The sequence below is a fragment of the Grus americana genome, chromosome 1 (assembly GCF_028858705.1).
Source record: "Grus americana isolate bGruAme1 chromosome 1, bGruAme1.mat, whole genome shotgun sequence".
NCBI lineage: Eukaryota > Metazoa > Chordata > Aves > Gruiformes > Gruidae > Grus > Grus americana.
This window is the reverse complement of record NC_072852.1, coordinates 191,380,639-191,393,675: the sequence shown is the minus strand read 5'-3', so window position 1 is coordinate 191,393,675 and position 13,037 is coordinate 191,380,639. Positions and strand designations below refer to the sequence as shown.

General features: G+C 36.7%; 1 protein-coding gene across 1 annotated transcript; it reads left to right on the top strand.

Moving 5' to 3' along the window:
- The first annotated feature begins 327 nt into the window (after positions 1–327).
- UFM1 (ubiquitin fold modifier 1) lies at positions 328–12,065 on the top strand. Its single transcript, XM_054848308.1, has 6 exons — positions 328–421; positions 506–562; positions 1,207–1,264; positions 6,469–6,508; positions 6,926–6,958; positions 10,691–12,065. Coding segments are annotated over exons 1-6 (258 nt in total). The 5' UTR covers positions 328–419; the 3' UTR covers positions 10,759–12,065.
- Positions 12,066–13,037: the final 972 nt, after the last annotated feature.

Genomic DNA, 13,037 nt, shown 5'->3' with positions numbered 1-13,037 from the left:
ACACACCGCCCGCCACCCGCCAAGCCCTCGGCCCCGCCTGGCCTGGCCCGGCCCCGCTCCCTCCACCTCCCCTCCGGAGCCGCCGGACGTCACTCCACAACGCCTACAGAAACCCGGGGGTCCCAGTACCGGGGTCCTACCTCGGCCGCGGAACACCCAGAGTCACTGCCTCATTAGAAAGCCTCACCACCGTTCTCCGGCGCGCCTCGTTCACCCTTCATCCTCTCCCCTCCCCGCGCCAGTCGGGCGCTGAGGCAGAACACCCCCCGCTCACTCCCCCGTAGCAGTCGGCAGGGCATGTTTAGTTTTCCTTTGCGATCAGGCGCGCCGCGGGCAGCTGAGGAGGCGGAAGGGGCAGGGAAGGCCCCCTCGGGCGCCGGTTGACGTGTCGGTGTGGAGCAGCGGCGCTCGGGAGCATCATGTGAGTGAGCGACCCCCGCCCTGCTGCCCCCTCTCCCCTTCCCTCCCCAACCCTAACGCGGTGCCTTCTGCTCGCTTCCCCCAGGTCTAAGGTCACCTTTAAAGTGACGCTCACCTCGGACCCGCGGCTGCCTTACAAAGTGTGAGTGGTGTGGCGGGCCGGGGGGGTGCCGCTGCGTGACGCGAGGAGGCCGTGAAAACTGGCGGCAGCGCAAACGACGCTTTTAGTGGTCATCCTGACAGGGCTTTCGCACGAGGGGAAAAGGCAGTTTTCTCCCTCAGTGTGAAACGAAAAGCAGTTTTCTGTTGTTAACTCACCTGTCGGGGCTTTTCTGCTTTGTTCTACTGCTGTGTCTATCATAGAATGGTTTGGGTTGGAAGGGACCTCAAAGATCATCTAGTTCCAACCCCGCTGCCATGGGCAGGGACACCCTCCACTAGACCAGGTTGCCCAAAGCCCCATCCAACCTGGCCTTGAACTTCCAGGGAGGGGGCATCCACAGCTTCTCTGGGCAACCTGTTCCAGTGCCTCACCACCCTCACAGTGAAGAATTTCTTCCTAACATCTAATCTAAATCTACCCTCCTTCAGCTTAAACCCATTACCCCTTGTCCTGTCACTACGTTCCCTGATAAATCTTTTTAGGCTTTGATCTAGATCTTAAGTAGTACATACACACCTTTGACAAAAGTATTGCCATTGATAAAAATGAAGTTTTAATTAGTTTAATAGCAAATAAAGTTGCTTTTCAGTTTGTCTTAGCTGTCACTCACATTGTAATTTCAGGTTAAGTGTGCCTGAAAGTACACCTTTCACAGCTGTCTTGAAGTTTGCAGCAGAAGAAGTAAGTAGAAAGTGATGACATTGGTTTTTAACTTTTTGAACATTCCTAAAAGCAAAAGCTTTTTAATTGTAAAATACAATGGTTATTTCAGCACAAAGAATGCACTTCTTAGATACACATGGACACAAGGTTTACTAGTGTCAGTGAGGGCCTGCCAAAACTTTCAGAATCCTAAACTTCACAATTCTTCCACAATTTACACATCAACAGCAAATATTGACACACTTCCTGTTTTGTTTTGGGTTTTTTTTGCAATTAAATTATACCATTTTATATTGGTAACATAAAAATTTGTGACAGTGAACAAAGTTAAAAGATACTGTTATTAATATGAAATAATATATAATATAAAATATTTAATATTTTCAATTGGTTATGTAGAATATCCAGAAAATTCTTTAGAATTATTCAGGAAATTCTTAAACTCTTCTCACATTCAGTTCCAGTAATCTCTGACTTTGGAATACATATAATTTTTCATTATAGAAAGTATTGAGATTAGGTATGTGGGCTAGATTCAGAAAAACAGACTTAAGTGAATAAGATGTGGATAATGTGTTCTTTGGTTTCTGGGTGTTAGATATTTCACATGGAATCCAAAACCAATAGGTGCCTAAATTACCTGTATAATGTATTTGAAGAGATGCATCCTGTTTGTTTCAGATTAAGTGTATAAAGATTAAGAGATGTTCAACTGGATATAAACAGCAAAATAAAGTGCTCAAAAGCATGATGCCTTTTTTCATTTAATCAGCAAACAGATTCAGCTGAGAGTCTGTTCTTGCAATTCCCCTTCCATCTTTTTAGGAAAACTTGGGAAATTTTGGGTTATTGAAAATTTCATTTGTTCAAGCATTGGAATTGTAATAAAATAAATAATTAGGGAGGATAATGGACTCTGTGTCTTGAGTTTCCTCATATTAGTATTATACCACTATGTGACAGAAGTTCTTACTGGAAACACAGCTTGTAGGGAGAGGTTGTGGATTGTTGTTAGTTGAACAGAACAATATACAGAATAATAAATGCTGTTAAAAATATTTGCTGATTTAATTGCTTTTTAAACTATGGGGGTTTTTTCATTTATTGTCAATCTGAACTAATGCAGCTGTGCCCACACAACCCATACATAGACCTAGACTGTAAAGTCTGATAGAGTAGTATGAGGGACCAGGAAAGATTGGAGTGGGACTGAGCAGTTGGAGACACCAGGAGTGAAGGGGCCACTTCTGGTGGGTGGGTTGCCATCAAACCTGTTCACTTACCTACTGGTGGAACCACAGTGTTAGTTGGTGATAGGATCCTCTGTGAAATGGCTTTAGAGAAGAATTAATTACTTAAATATTCACATTTAGCAAACCATTATTTTAGTTGATGCGAGTATTTTGAACATCCACGTGAGGTTTGCTGTTTGATCTCAGACCACTCTGGATCAGCACGGAAGCTTTTTACATCTTTGTGAGACCAGGCAGAACTAAATGCTGTTAGACTCTTCCCCAGCAATGATTCCTTTGATCTGTTGTGAACTGGCACTGAAAAGAATGAGAGAGAATTTTTGTATTATAAATGTTTTTCGTTCCTTGAACTGCATAGCTTAGCATTAACTTAGGCTGTGTGTTTTGATTCAGATACCAGTTTCACATTACCTTGTATGGAACATAAGGAAAAGATCAAACTGCAGCCCTGGATTTTGGACAAAGTTGTTAGCTGATCTCCAGGGGAAGTGCATTATCCTCTCAGTGATTAAAGCTCTTGGGGCAGAGAAGGATTTAAGTTTCGGCTGTTTAGTCTTAGCCAGTTTCTTCTGAGTCTTTTTTCAGAGTCTTAAAGTTTGGCCAAATCATAACGAGAATTCCCCTGGAACAGTAGAGCTGTAGACATGAAGTAGAACGGTCATCTTGTATCAAGTTTCAGTCACAGTGCTTTATCAGAGGTTACAGTTTTTCCAAGTAAAGTTTTCGGAATTACTTCCATTGCACAAAACACGTTCCTTTTTTTTTTTTTTTCTTCTTTTTGTTTCTTGGAAATAACTGAAATCCATAACAGATTTTTTTTTCCTGTCATCTCTAGCACATCACATAAGTTCATTTTACACAATTCATGATTGGCAGAGCTGGAAGTGAAGTAAAACTGGATCATTAAATGGGGAGGTCTCAGGAAATCTCAATGATTTGTAGCAGTCTCAGCCCTTCCCAGTATATACATTTGGCAGTGATAATTTGGATAATGCAAATTTAACTCTTTCCTTATTTTTAATTTTCTCTGTCTGCAGACTGTATATAAAAAATGTAAATTGAGACGTACAGTATTGGAAACACTGCTGTCTCAGTTTTTATCTATTTAAAGTTCTTCCCACAATTGTCACAGTTTATTGTGACAGTGTTAATGTTCTCATTTGCAATGTGTGGTATCTGTTGGATTTTTTCCTTCATCTTAGAGCTACTTGATACATCTCTCAAGTGTACATTTGCACAATACTTACAAAAAAACTCCCTTACATTTGGGGGATTATTACTAAAATAGTCATCTATTTCCATTAAATAAAAGTTAAATTTTATTCTTTCTTAAACATGTATATTTTTGAAACTATTATTTTGCTATTCCAATGTTACTTTTGATAGATGGGTACCAAAGTACTATGGTTTAATGCATTTATCTACTATTCATTGCGCAAAAAGGAGATGAGCTTATTACTGTAGAGGACTTTTGTCATTGTGAAAAATTGAGAAAGGGATATAATTGCTGGTATGTGATTGTCATCTTTTCCTTATTGTTTTACTGTATATATTGACAAATGTATTTCCTAGCATTAGAGAAAATAAGTTGTCCAGCAGCCTCACTTACCAATTTATAAGGTTTTTAAAGCAAACAATCTCTGTCTTTAAAGTGTGAGTTTGGGGCTAGATGTTACCCAATTTGATTTCAAAGCAAGCCAGGGATTATCTACTGAATACAGAACTTTGCTGCTTGAGTATTCATGTGACTGTATCACAGAAAGCTTGTATATTTTCAGCATGGGAAACATATGCTTATGCTTCTATTCTCTTCTAACACAATACAATATGAAGCAATAAGAGAGTCTTAACTACTGCATCACTGACTGGTTGCTACACAGTTCTCATGTGAACGTAGTGTATCGGGATCAGATAGATTCTCCTGCTGAAAAGCAAAATGACACAAAAGGAGTAGAGACGTCCATCTTCCTGTGAGTGATCCATCCCTTTCATGCATTACTGTGTGTCAGAAGAGGCAGAAGAAATGAGAATAGGCACTTAACATTCTATAAGTTACTTTTTTTTCTTTTTAGATGATTTAGAGTGAAAGATCCATGGTATCACTTAGTTACAATGGAAACATGCTTGTTGAAAAATAAGTTAAACATGTATTTCCTGCTTGTGTGTTTTATTCCTTTTGTTTTTGGGTTGGAGATGGACTCATTCCAGGAGGCAGGACTTAATATGGTTGACATTAATCCCACTGTTCAAACCTTATAAATTCATTTTCTCCTATTATGTAAAAAAAAAAAAAAAAAAAAGACCAACACAAAACACAAATCTGTTAAAAGATTCTCCTTAGACTGCTAAGTCAAGATTCCCGAAGTTAGTGAACTTGAGAATGAAGGCTTGCTTTTTTCAGCATATGATGTGTATACATTAATTGTTAGGAGATGGTATATTATTTTTTGCATTCTTAATGTTAAATATGTAGCTTCTGTTTTACCAGCTTCATTATTCAAGTCTTGCTCTGAAGACAAATTGTTACTTTCCTTATGGCTTTTCTGTAATGGCACCAGTATCTAACTTGTCTTTTGCAGAAATTACTGTTTTCATGTCACCCTGCAAGATCAGGAAGTGACATGATTTACCTGCTATGGATAAAAAGCTAAGAGAGAATAAGTTAAAAAATTATGCTAATGTTGTGTGTCTGGAGATAAGAAGAGCCAGTTTTTCAGTATAGTAATAATTAAGTACTATATTCAAGCATGGTTTCTGTGAGCTTTAGCTGTTTCTGTTAATGCATAGTGTTTCTGCAAATCAAACCTGGAAATCTGAAGTTGAGCAATGAGAAAATGGGGAAAGCAGAAACAGTGAATGTGACTTGTTCAGCAGATGGGAGAGCTCTGCAGTTCTTTCAGGGAAGCACTCAGCGTTAGCATTCATAGTTAGCTGCCCTTTTTCTTGCTCTATATAGAGAGGAGGATGAAGTGCTTTGTGAGGAGGTTTCACTGATACTTGCTCATTGCAGAGACACCAACCTTTTACCGTAGGAGTTGTTTATTGTGCTAAATAAAGGAAGCCCAGGGAGCAACCTTTGGTCCTCAGGCCAACCAAGTAGCACTGATTGACTTGTACCCACCCCACCCTTTCTGTCCTGTGTGGTCCAACCACATTACATTACGTAGTGCAGGATTTTTCTCTGGCCCTGCCTGGCTCCCTCTAGTCCTGATAAATAACTATTTTTGGCTTACACATCTCAGTTCAGGTCTTCTGAAATAGTTTGAAGCCTGTATGCAATGCCACCCTGTCTGAGTAGGGCTTTCCACATTGTAAAACTGACCACATATGATGTGTATGAAGGTGGGGTATTGTGGAGAGACATGGTGGTGATTGAGGGTGCAAGGCCTGCTTAGGCTGGTGTCAGAAATCTGAGGAGGAAGCCAGATCTGGTGACGTGCTGATAGTGCTTCCTTTTGTAAGCAAATCCTGGAGCGAATTCTTCTCTTGGAGCAGTGCAGTTGGAGCAATCCCAATAGAGGCAAGGAGAAGGCTAGGAAATTGGTCAGAATTAACCAAGATTAACTTAAGCTAATTCTTGTTTAACTCCTGTTTGACATAACAGGTATGCTTCTTAGAAGCTCATTTCCGTACATGTTTTAGGTATTCCTTTATTTAGTATAATAAGAATTAATATTTCTTTACTTTGCAGATGCTTAACTTTTGTATTTTATACAATGAGTAAGAATAATTGGATTTAATTAGTTGTTTAGTACTGCAAATTTCACATTCTGTATTGAGGTGTCTAATCAACTTTTGACTTCAAACCTTTATTTTACTGTATCTATAAATCTGAAGGGAATCTTTTCTCTTTTTTTTTTTTTATTGTACCTGAACCAGCTAAAATTGTAATAGTTTTGAATATTCCCCATATATTTTCTGCTTTAACTATGTCCTTATGTTATTTTGTCCTACTCTTATTTCCTTTAGTTCAAAGTTCCTGCAGCAACAAGTGCCATTATAACAAATGGTAAGAATATAGTTTATATATATTTTGAATGGATTTTTGTATTGTAGTTTCAGTGAAGGGATACTGATAAAAGCAAAAGTGTTTTTTCTTTCACAACCTCTGCAGACTGCAAACTGAATTTAATAATATTGCAGCATTATTTAAATTGCTTATGCATGGGATGAAGGCATTAAACCACTAATATTATTAATTTGGTTTTGTCCTAATATATAGCTTGAATTTTCTGTGCTGAAGGTTTCTTGTTAGCTCCTATCATAACACTATTTTTGCTTATAGGAAATAGCTGCATGAAGGCCTGATGTAATAATTATATCTTGTTGGTATATTATATTTTTTGAGCTTTAAGTTTAGTGTAGTAAATTGTAATATGTATGTTTCATCTTCCCCTCTTTTTTCTGTTCTGTTTTTTTTTTCTAGATGGTATAGGAATAAACCCTGCACAGACAGCAGGTAAGTTATTATTTATAAAGCCTAGTATTAAAAAGTCAGTTATTTTTCTTTTAAACTAATGCATAGCACTCGGGGTTGATTTATATTTCAAGTTTGGATTTCTTAAATGGGAGAAGCATTACCTAGTAGTTGAAAACTACAGTCAGTGTGGTATGTAAAAGGTTAAATCCACAGAACTATTGTTCAGCATTTGTTTATTTAGATCTGTGAAAAAAATGAGGCACCTCTGATCTTCAGAGCTTAGCTATTTAGTGGGCAGTTTAAAAGAGCAATACTGTATTACATATTACTGAAATAACATGTAATAGCTATATTTTCCCCCCACTATACCTAGTTCAGTCATATTTGCTATTTTAGCAGCACCTCTCATGAGATACGTTTAAAAATAATACTCAGGTTTAGACTAGGAACTCTAGGTGCTTTGTAAAGCACGTTTTCAAGAAGAGAGGATCTTCTTGCCTATAGCCCCCTTGTTCTCATCAAGGCATTCTAGGTGTGAAATCTCTGATTTCAACTGTGGAGGCTGGCTGTAAGAGTTTCTGTCTCTCACAGAAGAGTGTAAAGCTTTTCCCCATCACCTCCTGAAATACATGGAAACAGTACAGATTGTACTAATAATAGTCTGTTATCTGGAAGCAGGCTTCTGCGGACTAGTTCTCGAAAAGCTATACTTCTAAATTAATTTGGAAATTATTACAGTAATCTAATCTCAACCCATTTGAGATGAGCGTTATGGTGGACTGGAGTGTCTTGTTAGGGAAGAAATGTTTATAACTTTCTACTAAGAAATAATAAAAATGGCTTTGGTGCTTCTGGAACACAGTCATCCAGTGAAACATGATGAACAGTTGATGGAGACTTGCGGCTTCTCTATTTTTTGCATGAAATCTCTGCCAGGTCTTATTCATTGGTGCCCTCGGTCTGTCAGTCGTTATTGAAGATACCAAACCTTTTTTTTTTTTTTTTTTTTCCCCCAGATCTAAAGAGAGACTAAGAACTTAGCTATGTAAGATAAATAGTATAAAGTAAATCCTTGGAGAGCACATAATAGTATCTGATGGTTAGAAGAGCAGTTGCTTGACATTAGGTTGGGGAATTTCTTGGAGTTGTAAAAGGAACCATTTTGAGTGTAGTGACCCATTTCTGAGGTCTGTGATTGGATCAACAACATTTAAAAATGAAGATCAAGTGAGTGTTTGGCATTATGCCCCACAGGAGGTTTCTGTCCTTCTTGGGCTTGTCTTAGGACACCTGGATTATGGTTTGACAGGTGTACTGCCTCAGGCAGACTCCTCAGCTGATGCTGTCTGCATCATGATCCCATGACCAAGTGTATTCAAAACAGATAATAAAACTAATAATTTAGTTTAGCCACTAGATCATCACCCACGTGTAAAGCCGCACTTTCATATGGTCACTCAAGAATACTCAGGTAAAACAGATAAAGTCAGTTGCTTAAGTTCAGGTATACTTAATGCTGTTTCTCTTCCTCAAAAGTATACTTTCATTTTGTATTATGTAGTTCAAATTAGTTGTAGCTTAATCCTGCAAAGTAAATGTATTTAGGATTACTTGACTCCTGAATGAAAACATCCATATGGTAGTTCATAATGCTTGCAGCTATGCGTATTGAATTCACATCTCCAATTGATTTGCTTTACCTCTCCTAAGCTCTTATAAATGTTGAGGAATTATTCAGTAATAGTAGAAGACAGCATCTCGTAATGAAGGATTAGGTAAATCAAAAGCATCTAGATGCAAAAAATGTTTTAATCACAGTATTAATCTTATCTGCAAATATAAGCTTAGTCACATGGATTTTTTTTTTTTAGTGTAGAAGGTATCATTGCCCTGACGGTGCTGTATGATGTTGCCCTTAAACTGGAAAAAAAACAAAACCAAAAAAACCCCACCAAAATCCCAACCCCTTCCCCCCAAAAAAATAACCAACCAAAAAAACAATCTACACCAAACCCAAGACCTAGACCAAATTGCCTCCTCAGTTTACAAGTAAACATATAACTTTGATATAACTTTATGTTCAGCCTTATTAATTGGTATCTCAGAAACTGTAGGGTAAAACATACTTTTTTTTTCCTTTTTCTCTTTTTTTTGCATATATTAAAGTTCCTGTAGATTGAATAGTTACTTTAGTCTTCAGAAACTTCCCAAAATAAGATGATCTAGGAATAAAATCTTAGTAATCCTTGGGGATTTCAGAGGTTTTGTACTGTTCCACTGTTTCCTCACCTTTCTTAATAAAAGTACTCCTCAAGCATGGCTTTCATTCTCCCTGTATGATTCCACGGAGCAGGGGAAATGAAAGCTGAAAAAGCTAGGCTTAGCACTTAATTCCTGTATTGATTTCAATTTTAAATCCTTGATAGTTCAGGGAATAGTGTGCCATAACTGTAATAAAACCACTGTGATATTAATGATGGAAACAGACTGAGAGGTGAGGTGAACTGTTGTCTGCATGAGATGCAGCTGTGGCCTGTTTTAAAATCAAAATGTTTTATGATGGCTATTGCAATACAAATACCTTTTTGTCCAAATTGGTAAGCTTAGTTCTCTGGTTTGCTGGTGTGACAGATTTGCGTTCAGTGGATTTTATAGATCTCTTCAGTATGTAGTCTTGGCAGATCGCTAAAAGCAGAACATCTTCTGATAACACATTCTTTTGAACTGATTTTCTAATACTCATTATGTTGAATAAGTAGAATGGTTTCAATCCTGATCCGTGTGCTGGAAAATAGAAGTTTGAAAAAGGGTAGTTCTGTTCCAATATGCTAATAACTTGAACAAATATTAAATATCTTCATCTTCTTTATGAGAGCACTCTACATCCATGAAATGGGTTGCTTAGGAGAGAAATACAGTTATTCTGTTTTTACAAGTCAACACAGAGATCAATAACAGTAGGTAGATATTATTAAAACCTGATACTGTAGAATTCCGTATAGTCTGTTTCATGTAGTAGGAGTATAAAGTTAAATAAAAAGTTCCATATAGTAATTAAATAATGCATCACTTGTAGCAATGTGGTTTCATTTTCAAGTGTTACATTTAATAGAATAGCAACCTGAATGACAATCCTGAATACATGCAGAAAATATTCTAGACGTCTAAGTATGAGAAACTTCTAATTTTTGTACTATGTCCTCTTGAAAAGACTATCATAATTAAGACTATAGAGTAATAATTATGAAGTTCAAGGGGGTTTTTTTAATGCTAAAATGAGACTGATTTATGCTTGAATATGTGGAGAGCCTTCCTAAAAGAAAAGTACAGTTGAGGTTCTGAAGTTAGAAGCAGATAAGTACTGAACCAAGGAGAGAATTAAAAATTAGTATATGCATGAATGACCTCAAGATAAAAAAATAATTATGGAGAAGTAAAACTTCATTTCCCAGTCTTGAAATTATTATGCTGTATGAGTGAAATCAGACATTCAAATATGGAACTGAAAAGTTCGAAAGGCAATAACTTGCAAGTCTTGCTAGATGACTTTGGATCTGGTATTTTTATTTAAAAATAAGACTTCTTTGGAGTAAGAGGGATAAGATGAAATTCCGTGGAAATATAAAAAAATATATTTCTGGTATATTAGAGGAATTGCTATGAAGATGTTAAATGCTGACCTAACATTATTATCATTTAAATGTATATGCTTGTTTAGGTAACATTTTATTTGATTGTTAGTAACACATTCTGTTTTGTTTGTTTGTTTAGGAAATGTGTTTCTGAAGCATGGTTCGGATCTACGGATTATTCCCAGAGATCGCGTTGGGAGTTCTTAACGTCTGCTGAAAGCTTTGGAAGAAGTGACGTTGCCATGCAGCAAAGGTCTATTTATTTGGGAACTACAAAATGCAACTAATGAATTGGCCTTTTTTAAAGCTAGCAAAAATTACTTCCTGGGATTTTATTTTTTTTTAAACAGAGATAAGTTTTCATTTCTTGTCAGAAAATATTAACTCATGCGCTGATTCTTCCTTGACTAGTAGAAGAATGGGCTGATTCCATGTTATGTTCCTGAAAGAAAGATGGGCTTCTCTATAGGTATTGCTGACACCACAAGGGTAAACACACAGCCACGACCCATTGATATTTAAAGTACCGGATATTGTTGAGCCTGCTTTGTGGATGGGGGAACTGTGTTATGATTTTGCTGCAAAGAAATTTTTCCTACTGAGTGCTAAAATGTTTCCTTTTTTTTTTCCTTTATTTTTTTTCTAAACTTCCATCTTTAGAGGAACAGTTTTCACATGATTCAAGTATTAAGCTCAAAAAGAAGGGAAATTTCAGGGGTTTATTACTCAAATAAGTAAATAACTGCTAAATGTTCCAAAGTAATTATAAGATTAATTGCTGCAAATATTTTAGATAGAGGAGAAAACAGAGGTTTCTATATATTAAAACTTCATTTGACGTATTATGAAGTTAAATTAAATGTAGTTTCAGAGAATTGATGAGACTTAATCTCCTCACATGAAGTGCCATCAACTGAGAAGGATTGCAGCGTAATTTGGGAATGTGTAGGTGCTGGTCAAATAGGTCATTCCTTTTTCAATAAACTAATACTGGTTCTTTCTAAAAGTCTTGTTTTGTGTTGCATTGCGTTTGCACGTTACACAGGAAACAGCATAGAATTCACTGAAATGTTTGTGTTCAGTTTATATGCTTCTTGTTTATAAGTTGCCAGGGGTAGACTATCAGTTGTGTATTTTAATTAGAGAAATCGCTGCTTTTCTTGAACTGGTAATCTACTTTGTGATTTAATATATCTGGCAAAATCTTACCCTATTGCATTTTTTTTTGTTCTACTGAGTTTAACAGAAGGATCAATGGGCAATGTAGTGCTTGGTTAAATGGCTGCTGTCACAAATATAACTGTCCTGTGCAATAATTGTGCTCTAGAAAGATGTTCAGATGTGTCAGTGCAGAAATACAAAATGCCCTTCTGAGTGGGTGTAAATTGAGTATATAGAGGAAAAAAGTCTTCTGAAAGTGGTATTTGACTACATACATTTTCCAACTCTAAGATGAACTGTAAAATTCTGGATTTTCCTTTATTTTAATAAACAATTATGTGAAAAAGTGCAAACTTTGTTCCTCTCTCATATTCTTAATTAGATTTTGACAATAATTAAAAACTCTGCCCTTTAACCATCTAATCAGCAGGCTTCGAGATTCATTTCAAGCCAAAAGATTCTTATTATGCAGAATTCTACGGAACACTACCCTTAAGGGACAGAGTGCACAGTGTCTATTAATCTAATGCCACAATATAATTTAGGATGAGCCAAATTAATTGCTTATAATTTTTGTTTGCAAATCTCTTGACTGAATACCTGAAAAAACACCTGATACTGGAATATAACAAACAGGAACCTTGTCTAAAGATGCAATATAGTTTTCAAAAGGCCATCATAGTTAAATGCCTTTTGAAACTAAAGTGCTTTGATGTTTATATAGAGGAGGATTATGTAAAAATAATTTCAGATAATGACAACATTTCTTACACTGTTACGTAGGTAATAACACAGCATAAAGTATTTGACATACTGCGTTGCAAGTAGTTTATGTAACATGCAAAGGGTCTGTTAATTTGGAACAATAACTGCTCTTTGTAGTACTTTCTGTGCTCATTACACCTTTGTCTCAATTTGATCTCTAAAGATATGAACATAACTTTTCTGTTTGGTAAAGAGGCTTGATTTCAGTGGTAAAATGTACTTAGCAAATGTCTGCAAGTTCATCTGATGTTTGCAAGTTAATTTTGTTATGTCTAAGTCATGTTTGACATGGTTGTAAAGGAAAAAAATTAAGTTTAGAACCAGACTTCCTAGGGCTTGGGAGTTGTCATAAGACTGTGAAAAGTGCTGAACTCTCACACTTGTACTGGTTTGTCTAACCATACTTTAAGACATACTTTGGAAATCAACTCTACCTGGAGTTCGTATTGTCTGTGGCTCTGCTTATTACTTGACTGTTATTAAATGAAAGACTTCTGTTTGTGATTAACTTTGTCATGCCTTTGCTGAAGTCAATTTAAAGGATCTTTTTCCCTGTATTT

What these genes read in the sequence shown, in the direction of transcription:
- UFM1 (XM_054848308.1), top strand. An exon ending in CCGCGGCTGCCTTACAAAGT is followed by an intron (nt 563 to 1,206) that starts GTGAGTGGTGTG and finishes TTGTAATTTCAG; the next exon opens with GTTAAGTGTGCCTGAAAGTA. An exon ending in AAACCCTGCACAGACAGCAG is followed by an intron (nt 6,959 to 10,690) that starts GTAAGTTATTAT and finishes TTGTTTGTTTAG; the next exon opens with GAAATGTGTTTCTGAAGCAT.